This window comes from Haliotis asinina, chromosome 2, assembly GCF_037392515.1.
Source record: "Haliotis asinina isolate JCU_RB_2024 chromosome 2, JCU_Hal_asi_v2, whole genome shotgun sequence".
Classification (NCBI taxonomy): domain Eukaryota; kingdom Metazoa; phylum Mollusca; class Gastropoda; order Lepetellida; family Haliotidae; genus Haliotis; species Haliotis asinina.
Genome location: NC_090281.1, coordinates 192,482 through 215,093, shown reverse-complemented (window position 1 = coordinate 215,093; position 22,612 = coordinate 192,482). Strand labels below are relative to the sequence as shown.

The 22,612-nt window shown below is 36.9% G+C and overlaps 1 protein-coding gene across 2 annotated transcripts in view; it reads right to left on the bottom strand.

The window, feature by feature from the left end:
- The window catches only part of LOC137273094 (G-protein-signaling modulator 2-like), a 234,008-nt gene that overhangs the window by 161,631 nt on the left and 49,765 nt on the right, over positions 1-22,612 (bottom strand). For both annotated transcript variants that reach the window (XM_067805542.1, XM_067805541.1), the window contains exon 3: positions 14,414-14,637. In XM_067805542.1, coding sequence (XP_067661643.1) covers positions 14,414-14,637 — 224 coding nt within the window. The remainder of the gene's footprint in view (positions 1-14,413; positions 14,638-22,612) is intronic.

Genomic DNA, 22,612 nt, shown 5'->3' with positions numbered 1-22,612 from the left:
TCACCTGAACTTTCAGACTGCAACATTATCTATACACTGTTCTATACAGAACACCTTACAGAAGTGTAAGACCGTACCATTATTTATACACTGTTCTATATAGACCACCTCACATAACTGTCAGACTGCAACATTATTTATACACTGTTCTATATAGAACGTCTTACAGAACTGTCAGACTGCAACATTACCCAGCTGAAACGGCAGCATGGTTGACCATGGTCAACCACGGCTTACCACAGTAAACCATGGTATTACCATGGTTTACCGTGCTAAACCGTGGTCACCAAAATTTCTAGACCATGGTAGACCATGGTCTAACATGGTCATCATGGCAGACCATGGTCATTATAGACCATGGTCACCAGTAACCATGATAGACCATGGTCTTTTCCATTTTACCATGGTAGACCATGGTCATCACAACTCATCAGTGATCACCAGAAACCATGGTAGACCATGGTCATTGTCCTTTTGCCATGGCAGACCATGATCATCCTAGACAAAACCATGGTAAAACATGGTGTTCTCGTTCAAAGCAGTGGTTGACCATGGTCATCTCATGAAAGTCCATGGTAGACCATGGTCATCACAGAAAAATTTTACATTTTAAACTGTGATAAATAAAAAATTTAAAAGGGGAAACCTGATGGTTTCATGACTCTGTGTTTCATTTATGAATAACAAATCTTGTAGGTCCTTGTTCTTACATTTGTGTGCATTAAAAAACTAAATCTTAACACCTCAGTGAGTGTTAAAATGTAGTGTGATTTAATAAAAAAAAATAGAACACGATGTCATAAAAATAATCATAAGCGGAACTATTCACTGATTATACTTACTAATAATTGCTGCAGAGATACACAAACAAAACAACTGACGTCTTATACTCTGGAAAAGCAAAACAAAAATAACCCTGTGTTCATCTGAAAATAAAATAGGCATGGTTTGTTTCTCCTGATCCCTTTGTTAAAGGTCACATGCAACGTAAAACACAACTTTGCAGATTCTGGTTCTTTTCGGTATGCATTTACCGAAACAAATCATAAAAAATGCCAATTCAACCTATAAAGTTGAAAAAAAACGCGATGAAAAAAAAGCCCGCGAAATCGGAGTTCAAACGTTTCACTAAATTCCCCCCAGCGCTGGGGGGAAAACTGGTTTCAACAGCTGTGCTGTGCTGCGCTGCGCCGGTGACGCATGCGCAGTGAATAGGTTCGTGGAGCTCGAAACAGTATGCATGCCCAGTGTCTGAGGTTGTGAGCAGTAGTCTAATCTTGGTTGTGTACACAAACAATTAAATAATCTTCTCGTTACGTAAAAAAAACTTGTTGATTGTGGTAAGCAGTCTCTGTCACAGAGAAAGTTCAGTGTCTGGTTTATTCACACCTATATGTCTGCCTGCCTGCCTGTCTGCTACAGACAATATGCAATACACAGCTTCAATCATTGACCACGTGCAATTTGAACTTAACACCTATCAGACTATACGACATAAAGAAAATAAGTTGATTTATGACTCGTGCACCCAAGTCCCGTGTCTGCCACATTATGTAATCAGGCACGTGTGATACACATGACAGGTTTTTATGTCTGTGGGTTGCAAACATACTACATTCATTTTTTTTCGGATGACTGGATCTGACGGAAACTGGTGCAAACGCTTGTCAGTTTCAAGTCCTGCTTTGTACTTGGACGAATGACAGATTCCAGCCACGCAGTAGTTGACCATCTCTACTGACATGATTTTTAATTGGATCGAGCGCAAATTCAGAGAACATGTATTTTCCAAACCCAACATCTCTATATACATTCTTCATGGATAACGACTTCTTTTAGTGTATGTGATTTTGTTTGACAACAGTATATGAATCCACACTGAAACGACGCATCAAGTACACAAAAAGAAGTTGTTATCCATACAGAATCTTACGTTCTTGTTACTGGCTATGCTACTAAAATGCCCATCAAACAGATCATCTTTCTGTACACACAATGAACCCTCAGCATATCAGCAAATGAAACAGCCAATCGGAAACCGTCGTTACACTTGAGTGCATATCCACCCGCTATGACTGGGTTCGGTCTCCCGCAGGCTTGTTTCGAGGGAAGTAAGCCCAAGTACAAAATATTGCACTTTTGAATCGCGATTGTACGCTTATAATTTTGTTTATTCGTTTTTTTAAAAGCAGCAATGTATATTATATGTCATGAATAAGTGATAAATGTGTTTTAATAATGTTTGATTTTTTGGTTGCATGTGACCTTTAAAGTTGTCCATTAAACTGTGTAAATCTCGTCTCTCTCTAATACTAGTTTTTGTGTGTGGGTGCCTTTTTCTTCTTGTTTTAAAATAAACACAACAAACATTGTACGACAGAAAAGCTAAACAATGCTCTGTCAAACACGAGTTGTCTCAGCAATATAGACAGTTCAAAGAAAAGCTCACCTTTTGTTAATAGCTACGCAACTAGTTGATACTGTAGAGGTTTTCTAATTGCCCTGAATATTGATATTTAATCCATAAAGTACAGACCCTGACGTAAATATATCCAAGAATACCCATGTAAGTCTAGAAAACACGGATTGTAGATTCCCTTAACTTCAGGCTGCAAATGAAGAAAGTCTCAGCGCTCTATTTCATTATATTATTATAGTATTATGCTATAGTATTTTCAATATGAACTTTTTTCAGTAAAATATGTTCATTTCAGAGACTAGTTGTTAGTCTATCCATAAAGTAAAACTTTGAAGTACGCTGTCAAATTCGTCTCATTTCATTGAATTTCTCCCGTGATTTTCTCGATCGCAAGGGAGCAGATACTTATAAGTACGTCTTTCGCAGTGTTTATGGTGAAGCAAAAACATAAAACAGTAAAAACAACAAACAATTCACTTGGTACTATAAACAGAAAGAAATGTTGAAAAGTATTTTGATATCGATGTTTTTTTTTTACAGCTTTCCAAACCCGTACGTCGATCTACCCGTTGAAAAAAAAATCAGTGCTCTCCACTTTTGAACACATTTCACTGTCACATTCTGTTCACCACGTGCTAATACGACCATTAAGAAATTAGGTCAATTTTGACTACTGAAATTAAATTTATGGGCGGGGATATGTACATAAATTGTCCTTCCACAGATCGATCAAATCGATCAAGGGACGTGAGCACACAGAACATCAAGTTTTCGCAATTCCCACCGTCGAAAATAATACGACATATATATTTATTCAAATTTCGATGTTTATGCCGAAATACTGTAATTCTAGCCATTATTACATCGTAAGATTAGAAATTATCCACTGTTGTGAAGTAACACGATCGCGCGGTACATGGCTCCGATTTTCGCGCCAAATACGGCCACGCCCTTCGTTCTTCAGTAATCTATTGCAACTTCATGAGCGCTAACCGTACAGCTTATTTATTACATATGCAGTTACGATTATATTCCTGGTCGTAGTAGATCTATGTGTATATATCTATGAAAACGTGTTGGCTTTAATATATTTCTTAAAAAATACGTTTCCACTTCTAACTCGCACCATTCCGGGACAAGCCGAATGGGGACGATCTCTTCGCGGCACGATGCCATTGCTGCTAGTGCTATGTGTCACATAGACCTGTGTTAGCGCGCAAAGCGAGCGAGAGGCGCCAAACACAACTTTTGCCAACAGACAACGATCTAAGCGAAGAATACCCTAACGTATTAGCGATTCACGGATTTCGAGGATAATCCAATGTTGGATATGTGAAGAAGGAATAGACTAGATTTATGCCGATGGATACGTCGCAGGTTGATTTCCAATGGAGATGAGCACGAGCGGTAAGTAAACAACAGCAATATTAAAATCGTTTTGAGTGCCCCGATATTTAACTTGTTTTGAGTACCTTAAGGTTCGCATACGAACATAGGTAAAGGGGTAAGCAACACTCTTTGATTAGAATGACGTAAGACAATGTAACAATAACATATATAGCAATGTATGAAGTGTTTATGTCGTACATTCTCAGTGAATATCTCTCAAACGGAAGGAGTAATGTGTGATGAACGTTAATTTGAGCTTTTATGTAATATGATACTTCCAAAACTCAACCACCTGTTCTCTTCACTCCCAAATCCACCTGACAGTGTTATTGACAAATTTAAAAAAAAATGTTTTAATTTTATTTGGGGTAATAGACCTGATAAGATAAAACGATCTCAAATCATTTGTGATAAAGCCGATGGGGGAATAAAATGCCCTAATATAAGAGAGACTATATACTCTCAGAAGCTAGGTATGTTACGACGAGCCTTTACTACTAACGCTAAATGGACTCGTTTGTTTTTCCTAAATACTCCCGGCGTCAAAAATCATAGTATATATGATATCTTGAGTAAACAACAATATGTACGCCTCGTTTCCAACATAAATAATCCCTTTTACAAAGATTTAATACAAGGATGGTGGTTGTTCATAGAGGGCCTGAACAAAACTACTTTAACTAATACTGACATTATGTCTGAACCTGTCTGGTTCAACGATAACATACATGTAGGAAATAACGCGATCTTTATAGAAAAATTGTACAAAGTAGGTGTAAAATATATAAACGATTTTATCGATGAAAAGGGACAATTTTACTCTTATGGAGACTTTTGTAAGCTAAACTCCATCTCCATAAACTACTTAGATTATATGGATTATAATCTATTAAACAATACTGTAGGAAACAAAATATTACAAAAATACACAAAATTGCATATCCTTTACTACCATTTCATATTGCTCATTTATTAAAAACCCAGAAAGGTTCACAATACTTCTACAAAATTCTGATAAAAAAGTATCAATGCAAAGACCAAAATTTTGCGAAATGGGAACATATATTATCCCATAATATCAATGACAGAGAGCGCACAAGCTATAACTTGTTAGTTTTTCAATGCACTGATTCTACTAAGTTCCAATGGTTTCAGTATCAGATTCTACACAATATTCTACCTACAAATTCTCGCCTCTATAAAATGGGATACGTTGAAAGTGATTTATGCAGCTATTGTTCATCAGAAAAGGAATCTATAGTCCATTTGTTTTGGGAATGCCAATACATACATTCCCTTTGGAATGATTTGAAAAGGTGGCTGCTAACAGAAGCTCAGATAAATATAAATATATCAAAAGAAATGGTTTTCTTTGGCTATACCGAAAGAAATAATAACCCACTTAACATTATCACACTAGTAACTAAGCACTGCATATTCACCAGGAGATTACAAAAGAAAGCGCCAAAATTCAAAGAAATCCAAAGGGAGCTAATAGATTATTATAGACTAACTAAATATGCAGCCTCCATAAATTCAAACATCGACAGATTTTATAAATATTGGTCGAGTTGTCATTTGCTTTTTAGTTAGTTCTCATGAATTGTAAATGAGTATGCATGACTGTAAAAATGCAACAAAAATAAAGAAATTATGAAAAAAAAAAAAAAATGTTCCATTCATTTATGTTAAGACACGATCAGTATCTAACGGTACTTTAAAAACCGTTATGACTTTAAAAATTGTGTAGCACAAGGTGTCAAAGTTCACGGTGCCTGTAAGGTCAGCCTGAAAGATTCCGTTTGTTCTCACATTACACACACAATAAAATACACTCAAATGATCATAAAAGGGAGGTAATTGCTATAGGCATGTTTATGGACATTCCATTTTCTTTCTATCGTATAAATTTGTATTCAGCTTTGTAATAACTGCTGTTTGTAAACCAATACTGAATGTGTCAGTACATTTTGCCATTCATTTAACGTGGTAATAGCTTCAAATACTTTGAGATACGTTTTTATCAATATTATGATAGTGCTGATTATTATAAGTATTATGAAATGTTATGCATCATTTCAGAATATTGTATTTGGTTATGAATGTAGACAAGTGATTTGGAAGCCAGTTTTGTGTTTTAACTTCTATTGCATGTTTCGCTACTGATATACACTCTTCACATTAAAAGAAAGTGATTCAAAGTCATTAATGTATAGAAATGTTTTTAAAGAACATGATTTAGTATAATACTCAAGTGAAAAAAATATCCGAAGTATGGGAAAATACTTAACATTTTTTCAGCAGTTATAAATATACAATTAAACAACACAAGAACCTTTGAAATGGGGTTCAAACACTGTTATTAAATGTTGTTTGTGTGTTTTTCAGATTTCCACTGGACAGTTCTGAAGAAATGGTACTAATGTTGAAACACTGAAGATTAAGTTATGTTCCAGAGCCATTTGCTCTTCAAACTGAAGACTTAGATTCGATTCCTCTCCTGGGTACAGTGTGTGTAGCCCCTTTCTGGTGTCTGTCGCCGTGCTATTGCTGGAGCATTGCTAAAAGTGGAGCAAAACTAAACTCAGTCAGTCACTCACTCATGCACTATCCCTGAAGCAATGTGGGTATCTTCTGTTATGTCCCCACAGCTCTTCCTGAAGGTTCTTCCAACATGTGTGTATAATCCTGTCTCCTCTGAGAGAAATGGTGATGCCCCCTGTACAACTTCCAGGTAGATGATTTGGGGCACTCGTGTAAATTTTGTATTGGTCGTGACTGTCATTGTGTCTACTTTTAAATCATATAGTCTAATGGGATTTCTGAAATTGTATATTACTGCATGAAATGTTGTCCCGAAAGAGTTATTTTCCTGGATACAGACTGAAGGACATCCCATTTCTGTTTTAAAATAATAAATAATAATGTCTTCTGAAAAAAGATGAACATGTCCACATACCATTTGTCTTTTTTATGTTAATTCTTTAATATATGATATTCTAATTGATTTCTATGCCATGGTCTTTGTGCTATATCAATTTTCTATGTAGGTTGTGGTGTGATATGGTTGGTTTTCAACATGGTCTCAATAGCCAAAGGTTATTCTGATGGTAAACTGTTGTGCAATCTAATGAACATGCTGTACTTACTATGGTCTCATTTTTTGCAGTAGTAATCCATGGTACACCATGGTCTCCTTTTACCATGGCAAACCATGGTACACCATGGTCTCTTTCTGCAATGGTAGACCATGGTTTTACTCAACCATGGTAAACTCACAGTGGTGCCATTTACTACCACCATGGTGTTTTGTTACCATGGTAGACCATGGTTAACCATGGTCTATTTTTGCCATGGATCACCATGGTCCACCATGGTCTTATTTTATTCTGGTTTACCATGGTAGACCATGGTATGCCATGGTTTTTCTTTCACCATGGTTTACCATGGTACACCATAGTCACTTTTTACCATGGTAGACCATGGTTTTATTTTACCATGGTAAACTGTGGTGCCATTTACCACCACCATGGTAGACCATGGCTTACCATGGTCTAATTCTGCCATGGTTGACCATGGTAGACCATGGTCTTATTTTACCATGGTAAACTGTGGTGCCATTTACCGGATGTGGTAAGCCATGCTAGACGATGGAAACCATGGTCTGTGAACCATGGTTTTTTCATGCTTATTTCAGCTGGGTATTTATACACTGTTCTATATAGAACGTCTTACAAAACGGTCAGAATGCAACATTATTTATACACTGTTCTATATAGAACGTCTTACAGAACTGTCAGACTGCAACATTATTTATACGCTGTTCTATATAGAACGTCTTACAGAACTGTCAGACTGCAACATTATTTATACACTGTTCTATGTAGAACGTCTTACAGAACTGTCAGACTGCAACATTATTTATACACTGTTCTATATAGAACGTCTTACAAAACGGTCAGAATGCAACATTATTTATACACTGTTCTATATAGACCACCTCACATAACTGTCAGACTGCAACATTATTTATACACTGTTCTATATAGAACGTCTTACAGAACTGTCAGACTGCAACATTATTTATACGCTGTTCTATATAGAACGTCTTACAAAACTGTCAGACTGCCACATTATTTATACACTGTTCTATATAGAACGTCTTACAGAACTGTCAGACTGCAACATTATTTATACACTGTTCTATAAAGACCACCTCACATAACTGTCAGACTGCAACATTATTTATGCACTTTTCTATATAGAACGTCTTACAGAAATGTCAGACTGCAACATTATTTATACACTGTTCTACATAGAACGTCTTACAGAACTGTCAGACTGCAACATTATTTATACACTGTTCTATATAGACCACCTCACATAACTGTCAGACTGCAACATTATTTATACACTGTTCTATATAGAACGTCTTACAAAACTGTCAGACTGCAACATTATTTATACACTGTTCTATAAAGAACGTCTTACAAAACTGTCAGACTGCAACATGATGTATACACTGTTCTATATAGAACGTCTTACAAAACTGTCAGACTGCCACATTATTTATACACTGTTCTATAAAGAACGTCTTACAAAACTGTCAGACTGCAACATGATGTATACACTGTTCTATATAGACCACCTCACATAACTGTCAGACTGCAACATTATTTAGACACTGTTCTACATAGAACGTCTTACAAAACTGTCAGACTGCAACATTATTTATACACTGTTCTATAAAGAACGTCTTACAAAACTGTCAGACTGCAACATGATGTATACACTGTTCTATATAGAACGTCTTACAGAACTGTCAGACTATAACATGATGTATACACTGTTCTATATCGACCACCTCACACAACTGTCAGACTGCAACATTACCTATACGCCGTTCTACATAGAACACCTCTTCATTCAATATAGAACATATCGCCCCATGTACAGATTTTCCATAGAAAACCTTTTAACATAACCTAACATACAACTTCAAAGAATTTATCTTATTAACTCATTAAGGCCGAGAGCCGCATATATGCGGCAAATTAATTAGCTTCTCACAGCGAGAGTAGCTTATTGGGGGTAATAAAAAGCACCTCTTATTCAGCGAGAGCCGCATATTGGGGGTTATGAAAAGCACCTCTCATTCAGCGAGAGCCGCGTATTGGGGGTTTTACATTTTAAATTTGTACTGTGCCTATAATTTCAATCAATTTAGCAGTAATGATGAAAGATTAGCTTTTCTTACGAGAGAGGTTACTTTCTGTGTTAATCAGAAGAGCTATTAATGTGTTTTGATAACAATTGCTTGCAATGTTGGTGGCTCATACAGGCAAATGAACACATGTCTGCAAGAAAAGGGATCATGAGATGTTGTTACAGGAGGTACGTGTTTGTTCCTCGTCATTGGGAGTGAATACTAAGATACTATGTTTGCACACTGATTGAATTAACGGTGACAAGGTTACAAAACCTTCTTCTAAATTAAATCATTCATTCATTCGTTGTAATAGTCCATATAATGAATCGTAGACATAAATAGCAATACTATGTTACACTCATGTTCGTGTAGATTTGAAATATACCAAGTTACTAATTTAGACCTAACTCATTTGCGACTATTGATTTTTAAAGTTGACAATAATACATAATCGAAGATGAATGATAACTCTTGCATCTTCTCATAATATACATATATAGTACACATAAACCATACAAAGGTAACTGGGGTATTTTGTTCAAGCTGTTTCATGTTTGTTTGAAATGTGATTTTTCAATGCAATTTACATAAGCATTGTGTAAGAAACGTTTGTATTTGATCTCTGTAATTATCTTATCCTGTGTAATGATCACGTGTATCAGATCCATCGTCAATAAAAGGAGGATAATATATCAGTTACGGAACTGATGCGTATAATCATTCAATCAGACAACACTAAATGAGATATGTGAACACCTCTTTCAACCTCAAAATAACAGCCTCTGGCTGAATGCATGTCCAGGTAAACTTTTGTCCCGTGACAAGTGTAAAACAAACTAATGCGCTGTTACATCATTGGACAACCTGTTTTGTGGAGTCACGCCCATTGTCAATCTTCTGAACCTCGTTTGCTTTCAAAACAAATATAAGTATGTCCATCTTCATAAATATTTGGGGAGATTCAACTTCAAGCGTATACATCACAATAAATTAGTATCGTGTTACTTTCTTAAATTCTATAATACATGTACTTGAATTATGGTATTTATTCTTAACAATGTGCAGATTAAATTGAAATGTTCAGCGAAACATAATCTTTGATGTACAAGTAGTGTGCGCAAAACGTATATGCAAATAAATACCATCTCTACTCAATAGTTGGACTGGCTTATCCAGGTTAAAAATAATCGGATTGTAGCGCTTTGTACTTTCCTTAAAATATTCAGTAAATACTAGCAATGTATCAGCGAAAACGCTTCTTTCATAGATCATTAGGCATGTGCGTAAATTCGTCTTTACTGCCACTGAGATAGATGTTTTGAACAATTTAATCTCACACAATGATATGAGAGGGACATCATTTGGTTTAAGTATGTCTTACATACAAAGATTCCAAACGTGTGAAGAAAGGGACATCATTTGGTTTAAGTATGTCTTACATACAAAGATTCCAAATGTGTGAAGAAAGGCACACTTACATAATCCCTTACTTTATGTGCTATTGAAAGTTTCTTGACACCTCTCTGTAATTATCACATGTAGCAACAAATTCCGTTGATCCATCATCAGTAAAAGCAGGATAACATATTAGTCATGGTATTGATACCCTTGCTTATCATCATTCAGACTACAGTAATAAGATTATTTAGCGCTACTTTTGGTCTTGAAACAACAGTCTCCGGTAGAATTTATACGTAGACACGCCCCTACTCCCTTATTGAACGGACTGTCCCGGGGACAAGCGTAAAATAAACGTGTTGTTATTTTGTCGGACAACCCACTTGATGGTGCTACGTACGCTTCATTCTCTGTACTGTATATGCACACATGGGTGCAGTCTGGTGAACCTTGATAGCGATACGATATCAGACAATATACAAATTGTTACATGATAGTGAGAATATATAGTCTGGTTCATAATTATTGAGAATTTTTCTTCTTACTTTGAGCTATCCTAACACCTCAACTGATTCACTGATACTTAAAACTAAGTAATGGTATAAGAGAGGTAACTCATCTTGGCCTACTGAGTATAGTACAATTAGAGTTACCTCCCCTGAATTTGTAGCAGACGTCATTTTCCTCAGCACTGTCAACAATGTCTGCTGAAGATAAAAGAAGGTTGATTTTTGAGTTGTGTAATCAAGGAATTGATGATGTAAATACATTGGCAGAGAGAACAGGAACTCCTCTTTCTACTGTGTATAGGATTAGGAAGAATTTTAAAGAGGGAAAGGATTTTGGGCACCAGAAAGGAGCAGGGAGACCCAGAAAATTGGACTTCTCAGATCGCGTCCGACTGGGAATTTTAGCGTCTAAAAAGCAAAGGGCAAGCATCTCCAACATCAGGTATGAAATGATAGAAAGGGGATCAACAGTTGTATTAAAATCTACAGTTAGAAGGAATTTGATTGATCTTGGATGGGAGAAAAAGACTGGAATTCCTTCTCCTCTCATGAAACAAGAACATAAAGACAGGCGTGTTGAGTGGTGTTTGGCACATGAAAACTTTGACTGGGAAAATGTGATTTTTACTGATGAAAGCTCAATATGGGTATATCCCAATAATGTGAAAATATGGACAAAGTCTGCGTCAGCACCATTGTATCGACGACCTAAATACAGCCCAAAGTTTCATGTATGGGGAGGGATATCCTTATTAGGAACGACCCCGCTGTGTGTGTTTGAGGGAAATCTGACAAGTCAACGCTACACTAACATATTAGATAATTTTCTCCTTCCAAGTGCACATGTGTTTTATGGAAATGACTGGATTTTGCAGCAAGATAATGATCCTAAACACACCGCAAAACATGCCAAGCAGTGGTTTCAGGAGAAAAATGTGACTGCATACCATTTCCTGCATATAGTCCTGACTTAAATCCCATTGAGAACATTTGGGGGATGATGAAGGAATGTGTGAATCAAAAGGGGTTGACAAAAATTGAAGACATGAAGAGAGAAGTGGTCCGATACTGGGACAGCATAACTCACGAGACACTAACCTCTCTGATAGGAAGTATGCCTACCCATCTTAGACTGTGCCGTGAAGCTCAAGGAGACTTGATAAAATATTAAATTGTTACCTACACAACATGAAAAGGTAAGTTCACTTTCACAATACATTCAATTTTATCTGATTTGTTCTCGTTTAATAATATGAAATGCTTCAGCTATTCTCAATAATTTTGAACCAAACTGTACAACCAAAACACAACATATCCACTGGTCAACAATACAATAAAAAGTCAGTGTATCCAATCTGAGTGACCAAATGTGCCCTTCAGAAATTTAGGCCACGCCCCATCACCTTGCCCTTCCTATGTGACAGGTTTTCACGATACGATTGGTCAAAGTATCAGCCAATATAATGAGTAAGTGAGATATAATGCATTACATTCGGGATATTTTATCCCATCACATGACGGGAAGCTTTCTTTAGCATCGAGTAATGATAAATGTATCATGCAGTATGTATGTGTATGAATGGTCACCGTATCAGATGTATGTTTACAGCGTTAAGTTAAGATGAACAAAGTGACAAACTATAAATTTCTATATGCACCATGTCACTTACACACCTATTGATACTTTCCTTGAAATAGTCAGTAAGCACGAGCAATGTATTGGCAAAAAATGTAGACGATTATAATGCAAGTTCCCCCCTCTTTTTAAACTCTATTATAAATAATATATTATAATTCAGTCAATACGATGAGAGAGACAGGAGGAATTTGTATATTTGTTCATCTCGTACTTACAAAGACCACGTAGGTGTTGATAAAAATACAGCACACACTGGCAAAGGGGTATAAGAGACACATGTAATAAATTACATGAAATGCTGTAATATATGTATTCACATCGACCTCTTTTCCATCTTTACAACACAATTAAATAATCAGTACTTGTTTGTGAGACTAGACAGTTTCCTGTCATATCCGAGACCTGCCAGGGAAATCAGGCATGATTAGCACTAATTAGCCTCGTCACAGCAATCAGGCAGTCAGCGAGGGGTGCCAGGTGTTGGGCAGTGGAGCGGCTCCAGGGCTTAATGAGTTAAAGTATTGAAAAAAGATGATTAGAAACTATTTTTCTACTAGAAACCACATTGTAGATATTGGGTTTTTGTTCCATTTCTCTGTCTCTGTATTTTCATAGTGAAAGCACCATGTTGACATGTAATTTAGTCAAACTACAAGAAATATATACTTGTTACTAACTGCCAGGTCCTTGTTTGAATTGAAACTGCAAAACTGCCCGCCAGAGCATTGAATGTTTACCTTAAGAGAAGAGCAATATAGCTGACTTATTTCCTGCTTTAACCAACTTCCACTGTTCCGACATCAATACCCTCTGGCATAACAGGGTCCTCTAACCGAGAGTACACCGGGAAAGCAGACAGTAAGATGCAGAGATATTCTCTGCAGGGATATGTTAGACGCAGACAAGTACACTGGAAGATGCTGCTGCAGCTACAGCATATCTTGGACCCTCCATCTTTAATTCTCAGAGCTCACTAGGCTCATGACAACCTCTTCACATTATTATCAATTTAGAAAAGCATAAGACAGACTGAGTAAGCAGGAGACTGTGGACAATGTATGTAACCTTGAGCCTACAGTGGAACACTACGGCTGTCATTAGCAGGCTCTTCAGTCAACTGTCATCAGTCAACTCTGTGTTACTGGCATTCACTAAATATATTACTTTTCAACTGGCAAAACTCGATTGCTCTCACAAGCACTTCATCACAAACCAATTACATTAAGGGGATAAATTATGCCTGAGGCACAGGCACTAGCTCCTGCCTAGGTAGTGTTTCTGTCTTAGCACTGACAGCTCAGCCATAACACAATGTAACCACATAAATCACAGCTATCTACTGCATGGAAAATGACCAGGCTACTTTACTGACCAGCTGTTAGTAAGTCTGTACAAGCCAAGGTCAAACTGTTATTATTAACATAAGCTAGACACCACAGTGGAACAGCATGCTTGGCAAAGGCTGTTACCAACAGGTCATTTAAATCAGACTCGTCTACCCCAGTTAAAGTCAAATCTCCTGCTTGGTAACAGTTTTAGCCCAAGTTCTGTTCTCACCAAAGTACCTTTTCAATCTCAAAATATTCAATCATGTCAAGTAAACAGAAAATTATTAAAATTAAATGATTATGAAAATCTGGTAAGCATGAAGTAGATGACTGCAAGTGGCTGTTACCATTACAGACCAGGAGGTTTCACTCAGGCATTGACACAAGATTTGACAGGGTGCCTTACAGATGACATTACAGCCCCAAGTCACACAGCAGACCTACACAAGGACATCAGGTTCACATACTTGAAAGGATTTCACATGGACACCAGGGACACAACACAACACAACACACACCCACCTTGCCAGATTCAGGTCATGTTTGTGGTACTCCAAGGCCTTGACATACTCCTGTAAGTAGAAGTACGCGTTGCCCAGCTGGCTGTAGATGGCACTTAGGGTTTTCAGATCGTCGGTGCCAGCTTGCACGGCTGCCTCAAAGAACTGCACTCCTGTGTGACAGTCCCCCGCCTTGCAGAGTCTCTCCCCTTCTAGGGCCAGTTCCATACAACTACATTCCAGCTTCTGCAACACAGAACAATCAATATTCCAGGGCAGTCGTCACCGCCTCACTTCGGGGGGGAGAAGGAGGACTCTACAATAGCTTCACATGCATGCATGACACACTGCTTCATTAGATGATCTATTTAATTGACACTGTTCACACTTCATTAAAGCACATTACTAAAGAGGCATTATTACACAGTACAATATTGTATATCATACTCCATACAGTACAACACTATCAGTAAACAACATACAGTACTGCAAAGACATTATACACTGTACATTACTTACTGCCATTACACACTGTATAGACAATAGTGTTATTATACACCATACAGTATAGTACTGCCATTACAGACTAGGTAGTCATACAGTACTGTCATTACACACTGTACAGACAATAGTGTCACTATACACCATACAGTACAGTACTGCCATTACAGACTAGGTAGTCATACAGTACTCAGTCATTACACACTGTATAGACAATAGTCTCATTATACACCATACAGTATAGTACTGCCATTACGGGCTAGGTAGTAATACAGTACTGTCATTACACACTGTATAGACAATAGTGTTATTATACATCATACAGTATAGTACTGCCATTACAGACTAGGTAGTAATACAGTACTGTCATTACACACTGTATAGACAATAGTGTTATACAACATACAGTATAGTACTGCCATTACAGACTACGTAGTAATACAGTACTGTCATTACACACTGTATAAACAATAGTGTTATACAACATACAGTATAGTACTGCCATTACAGACTAGGTAGTAATACAGTACTGTCATTACACACTGTATAGACAATAGTGTTATTATACATCATACAGTATAGTACTGCCATTACAGACTAGGTAGTAATACAGTACTGTCATTACATACAGTACAGACAATAGTGTCATTATACACCATACAGTATAGTACTGCCATTACAGACTAGGTAGTAATACAGTACTGTCATTACACACTGTAAAGACAAAAGTGTTATTATACATCATACAGTATAGTACTGCCATTACAGACTAGGTAGTAATAAAGTACTCTCATTACACACTGTATAGACAATAGTGTTATTATACATCATACAGTATAGTACTGCCCTTACGGGCTAGGTAGTCATACAGTACTGTCATTACACACTGTATAGACAATAGTCTCATTATACAACATACAGTATAGTACTGCCATTACAGACTAGGTAGTAATACAGTACTGTCATTACACACTGTATAGACAATAGTGTTATTATACATCATACAGTACAGTACTGCCATTACAGACTAGGTAGTAATACAGTACTGTCATTACACACTGTAAAGACAATAGTGTTATTATACATCATAGAGTATAGTACTGCCATTACGGGCTAGGTAGTCATACAGTACTGTCATTACACACTGTATAGACAATAGTCTCATTATACAACATACAGTATAGTACTGCCATTACAGACTAGGTAGTAATACAGTACTGTCATTACACACTGTATAGACAATAGTGTTATTATACATCATACAGTACAGTACTGCCATTACAGACTAGGTAGTCATACAGTACTGTCATTACACACTGTAAAGACAATAGTCTCATTATACACCATACAGTATAGTACTGCCATTACAGACTAGGTAGTAATACAGTACTGTCATTACACACTGTACAGACAATAGTGTCATTATACACCATACAGTATAGTACTGCCATTACAGACTAGGTAGTAATACAGTACTGTCATTACACACTGTATAGACAATAGTGTTATTATACATCATACAGTATAGTACTGCCATTACAGACTAGGTAGTAATACAGTACTGTCATTACACACTGTACAGACAATAGTGTCATTATACACCATACAGTATAGTACTGCCATTACAGACTACGTAATAATACAGTACTGTCATTACACACTGTATAGACAATAGTGTTATTATACATCATACAGTATAGTACTGCCATTACAGACTACGTAGTAATACAGTACTGTCATTACACACTGTATAGACAATAGTGTTATTATACACCATACAGTATAGTACTGCCATTACAGACTAGGTAGTAATACAGTACTGTCATTACACACTGTATAGACAATAGTGTCATTATACATCATACAGTATAGTACTGCCATTACAGACTAGGTAGTAATACAGTACTGTCATTACACACTGTATAGACAATAGTCTCATTACACACCATACAGTATAGTACTGCCATTACAGGCTAGGTAGTCATACAGTACTGTCATTACACACTGTATAGACAATAGTGTTATTATACATCATACAGTATAGTACTGCCATTACAGACTACGTAGTAATACAGTACTGTCATTACACACTGTATAGACAATAGTGTTATACACCATACAGTATAGTACTGCCATTACAGACTAGGTAGTAATACAGTACTGTCATTACACACTGTAAAGATAATAGTGTTATTATACATCATACAGTATAGTACTGCCATTACAGACTAGGTAGTCATACAGTACTGTCATTACATACTGTATAGACAATAGTGTTATTATACACCATACAGTATAGTACTGCCATTACGGGCTAGGTAGTAATACAGTACTGTCATTACATACTGTATAGACAATAGTGTTATTAAACACCATACAGTATAGTACTGCCATTATACACTGTATGGTACAGTAATATTCTTATACACCTTATAGTACAGTACTGCCATTACACACTGTATAGTACTGTAGTGTTACTATACACTATATAGTACCACACTGTCGTTGTACATCATACAGTACAGCACTGTCACTGTACACCATACACTACAGAACTGCCTTTAGGCACTGTAATGTACAGAAGTGTTATTATACACCATACAGTACAGTACAGCCATTATACACTGATTAGTAATGTTATTCAATATACCACACAGCACAGTCTTGCCATTGCACACTGTACAGTGCAATAGTGCTGGATTACACACTGAACAGTACAGCAGTGTTGTTATACACCATACGGTACAATACTGCCATTATACACTGTATGGTACAGTAATATTCTTATACACCTTATAGTACAGTACTGCCATTACACACTGTATAGTACTGTCACTTTTACACTATATAGTACCACACTGTCGTTGTACATCATACAGTACAGCACTGTCAATGTACACCATACACTACAGAACTGCCTTTAGGCACTGTAACGTATAGAAGTGTTATTATACACCATACAGTACAGCTTTTATGTACTATACAGTGCAGTACTGCCATTATACACTATATTGTACAGTATTGTTATTATACGTCATACCGTACAATTCTGCCATTATACACTATACAGTACAGCACTGTTGATGTACACCGTATAGTTAATTTAGTCAGTTTATACCATACAGTACAGCACTGTCACTGTACATCATACAGTACATCCTGTCGCTGTACATCCTACAGTACAGCACTGTTGCTGTACACCGTACAGTACAGCACTGTCGCTGTACACCGTACAGTACAGCACTGTCACTGTACACCGTACACTGTGCTATACTCCATTACTGTTCAGTGCTTTCACTATTCACTATAGTTCAGCATTTCATATTACTCCATTGTGTAACACTGTTGTAGTTCCCTATATTTTACATACCCACTTCCCTTTTTCACCTTTATGTTCCTTTTATATCATCAGAAAATTATTTCCTAAATACTATGCATCATGATATCTATTTCCTGCTAACAGTGGTATCCAGCTTAAAAACATGATGCATCAGTGGAAAATACCTCCATTTTTCAAAGGTCACATGCAGCAAAAAAATCAAACATAATTAAAACACATTTATCACTTATTCATGACACATAATATACATTGCTGCTTTTAAAAAAACAAATAAACAAAATTATAAGCGTACAATCGCGATTCAAAAGTGCAATATTTTGCACTTGGGCTTACTTCCCCCGAGACTAAGTCCCCGGGAGATCGAACCCAGCCATAGCGGGTGGATATGCACTCAAGTGTAACGACGGCTTCCAATTGGCTGTTTCATTTGCTGATATGCTGAGGGTTCATTGTGTGTACAGAAAGATGATCTGTTTGATGGGCATTTTAGAAGTGTAGCCAGTCATAAGAAAGTAAGATTCTTTATGGATAACAACTTCTTTTTGTGTGCTTGATGCGTCGTTTCAGTATGGATTCATATACCGTTGTCAAACAAAATCATATACACTAACAGAAGTCGTTATGCATGAAGAATGTATATAAAGATGTTGGGTTTGGAAAATACATGTTCTCTGAATTTGCGCTCGATCCAATCAAAAATCATGTCAGTAGAGATGGTAAACTACTGCGTGGCTGGAATCTGTCATTCGTCCAAGACCAAAGCAGTACTTGAAACTGACAAGAGTTTGCACCAGTTTCCATCAGATCCAGTCATCCGAAAAAAATTAATGTAGTTTGTTTGCAACCCACAGACATAAAAACATGTCATGTGTATCACACGTGCCTAATTACATAATGTGACAGAGACGGGACTCGAGTGCACGAGTCATAAATCAACTTATTTTCTTTATGTCGTATAGTCTGATAGGTGTTAAGTTCAAAGTGCACGTGGTCAATGATTGAAGCTGTGTATTGCATGTTGTCTTTAGCAGACAGGCAGACAGACATATAGGTGTGAATAAACCAGACACTGAGCTTTCTCTGTGACGAGACTGCTTACCACAATCAACAAGTTTTTTTACGTAACGAGTAGATTATTTACTTGTTTGTGTACACAACCAAGATAAGACTACTGCTCACGACCTCAGATGCTGGGCATGCATACTGTTTCAAGCTCTGCGAACCTACTGTAAAATCATTTATTTTCGCGCGGCTTAATTTTCGCGGAAACAGAAAATTTGACTAATTCGCGCGGTTTAATTTTCGCGCATCATCAAAGTACAGAAATCACGAGAGTATAACACAGGTAACTGTAAACTGTAAAGAAAACACTGACCCTAGCTGTCGTCCTGTCACCTGCCTAATTAGCTGGGGAAACATGGGCCTTCCGCTACATTGAGACACGCAATGGAGCACTGAAGAATCCATGTTGAGATTTGCGTAAGAAATCATTGACCTATGTGACCTCGACCCGTGACGCGCTCGGCCAATCAGCTACTCAGAAAGCTCTGTGCACGTGTATTGTCAAACCACTACATGTGCAATGGATTATCCAGACCTACGACAACATATCCAAGAGGAAGGATTTAATCCAAAGCGGATTTCACCAAGCTGGACTTTCGGACTAATTCACTAGTAGCAGGTGACCTGACATTTTTAATTTAGTAAAGTCGTGTGTATCGTGTCAATCAGAGACACTGAAAATGACGTGTTGAATCAACTATCTTTTTGTTTCACTGAGTCATGAATGAATGACGTGTACTTGTAGTCAAATTACTAGCAATACAAAACTAAAACTCAAAGCTCTTTGTTTGTTTTTATTTCCACAATTTATCATAATTATTCGCGGAGGTTTTATTTTTGCGGATAATTTTTTGCGCGAAAAGCGCGAAAATTAAACCCCCGCGAATAATAATGATTTTACAGTATTCACTGCGCATGCGTTATGGACGCAGCGCAGCACAGCTGTTGAAAATGAGTTTTCCCCCCCAGCGATGGGGGGAATTTAGTGAAACATTTGAACTCTGATTTCGCTGGCTTTTTTTTCATCATGTTTTTTTTCAGCTTTATAGGTTGAATTGGCACTTTTTATGACTTGTTTCGGTAAGTGCATACTGAAAGGTACCAGAATCTGTAAAGTTGTGTTTTACGTTGCGTGTGACCTTTAAGGTTTCTGTGAATAATACATAAGCCAGTATGTTTTACAGCAGGTATCATTCGGAAGTTCTGAACCTTAACGAGTCATTTTCACAAAGAGTATAAAATAATAAAAAAAAAAGAAAACAGAAAAAACAATTGTGGAGTAATTAGGAGATAAACATACTGTGTAATACATCTGATTTTCCAACACAATACATTTATCTCCATTCTACCATAACTATGTTGTTAAGATTTAAAAAAAAAATCAAACAGTGTTGGAAAATCAGTGGTATATATAGAGATGATTACACTCGCAAGCGTGTCATATTGTTTTTACGAAACTCATGTCAGAAAAATCCATATGGATCCATATGGAAATATGGATTTTTCTGACACGAGTTTCATAAAAACAATGACACACTTGCTAGTGTGTTAGTTTCTTTATTATCCACTTGTATCTAACTTTTTTATTCCTGAACAAGTCCACGTAAAACAATTCAGCTGTTGTCGATCGACGTAAAGGTCAAGGTCACATAAGAATACAATGATACGACACTATGGACATAAACTCCCTGTGTAATGCCATTAAGTAATGAGCGCAATATATTGACTAGCTACACTTGCACGAAGACAAAAATAACAACACACTTTGTATTGAAATTTAATCTTTATCAACTTAAGTAACTGTAAGAATTGTATGATTGGAAACATTGTCAGTGAGAAAGTTTTTCGTCGTCAGAAGAGTCACTGAGAGGAGAGAGAGCAACACGGTGACGTTTTGTAATGGGCTTGGTCTCACTGCCACTGAAGACTTGCCTATATTTATGTGGAATGCCCCCCCATATAATGGAACTCTGAAGATAGTGTGAACAATATCACTAGACAAGGCTTTGCATTGGGACATCGATTTAGTTTGGACAATTTCAGATGATGGAACGATAGAAGATGCGTGAAGAGAGCATGGAAGTATGGCAGGCTGATTCCAAGTCGAAGACAAGAGATTACCCACTTCCCTGTTCCCACTTCCCTTTTCTGTATTGTGCATCAGAAAAGCGTGCATAATTGTTTACACTCTGTACACTTTTATGTCCAGCCACATGGAAGATTTGTGTTGGAGCTACGTTATTCTCCTACAACTTCTTAATCAACTGTTTGCGGGCACTGTGATTAGTTAGTCGTTTGTCGCCAGTGCTCCACTTGTCATTATCGAGTCGAGTTTATTTTTACCTTTTCTTAAAATCTCATATCAATAAACATGGTGTGTGAAAACATGTTTGTTTGTAACGTTTTGTATTTGATAGCATTTCATTGGTTTGTTCTCGTAGTAGCAAAACTGAACATTCATAGTAAATTTGCAGCAAAAAATTATGAATGAAAATAGTAGTACATTTCAATGGGGTCATGGAGGTCATGGTTGGATAACTGACCAATGAAATTCGTTTTAGGGTTTATTACACGTGTGCAACATATTTCTGTGTACTCTGTTATGTTTCACTGTATGGATAATAAAACGTGATTATATATCTCTGAATGACTTTGATTAGGCAATCACGATCCAGTGTTTACTGAAGTCATGGTATAATGATGATTTATCCATTGACTATGTAAAGATATCCACTGAAGTTCACAAAAATGCAAGCTTAAAGGGCAAGTGTGCATAAAAATTAAAATTTTTGTTTTGCACTTTTACATCATAAAAAGTGTTTGTCAAGTAGTTTTATAGCCAAAACGATACAGATATCAGAAGTAGCTGTTTTATATTTTGGGCTATATTGATTCAGATTTTCCACATTACCACAGAGGTCTATGTCCATAATAAACACACTATGGCTTGGAAATGATGTCAATGGTGCCCAACTGATAAACACATGGAAACGTTAGAACTTATTAAAACCCATTTCATGTGGTGCAGATACAGGTGTAGTTCTTGTGTAGTCTCAGTGTTCAGGCTACTGTTTCAGTCCACCAGCTGCCTGGCCATCAGCTGACTGTGGTCAGTTCCACACTGGACAAACACTGATACCACATGAACAAATTGCATAACATTCAACTGGAGTCAGTTGCTTTCCCAACAGTACCTTCTTTCACCAAACTGTAACATATAGGCACTACATCCAGCTTGCCATAGGTGAATGTTTGCTCCTTTATTCCCACATATATTATACAATATCACTTCCTTTTCCACTATCACTTTCATGACAA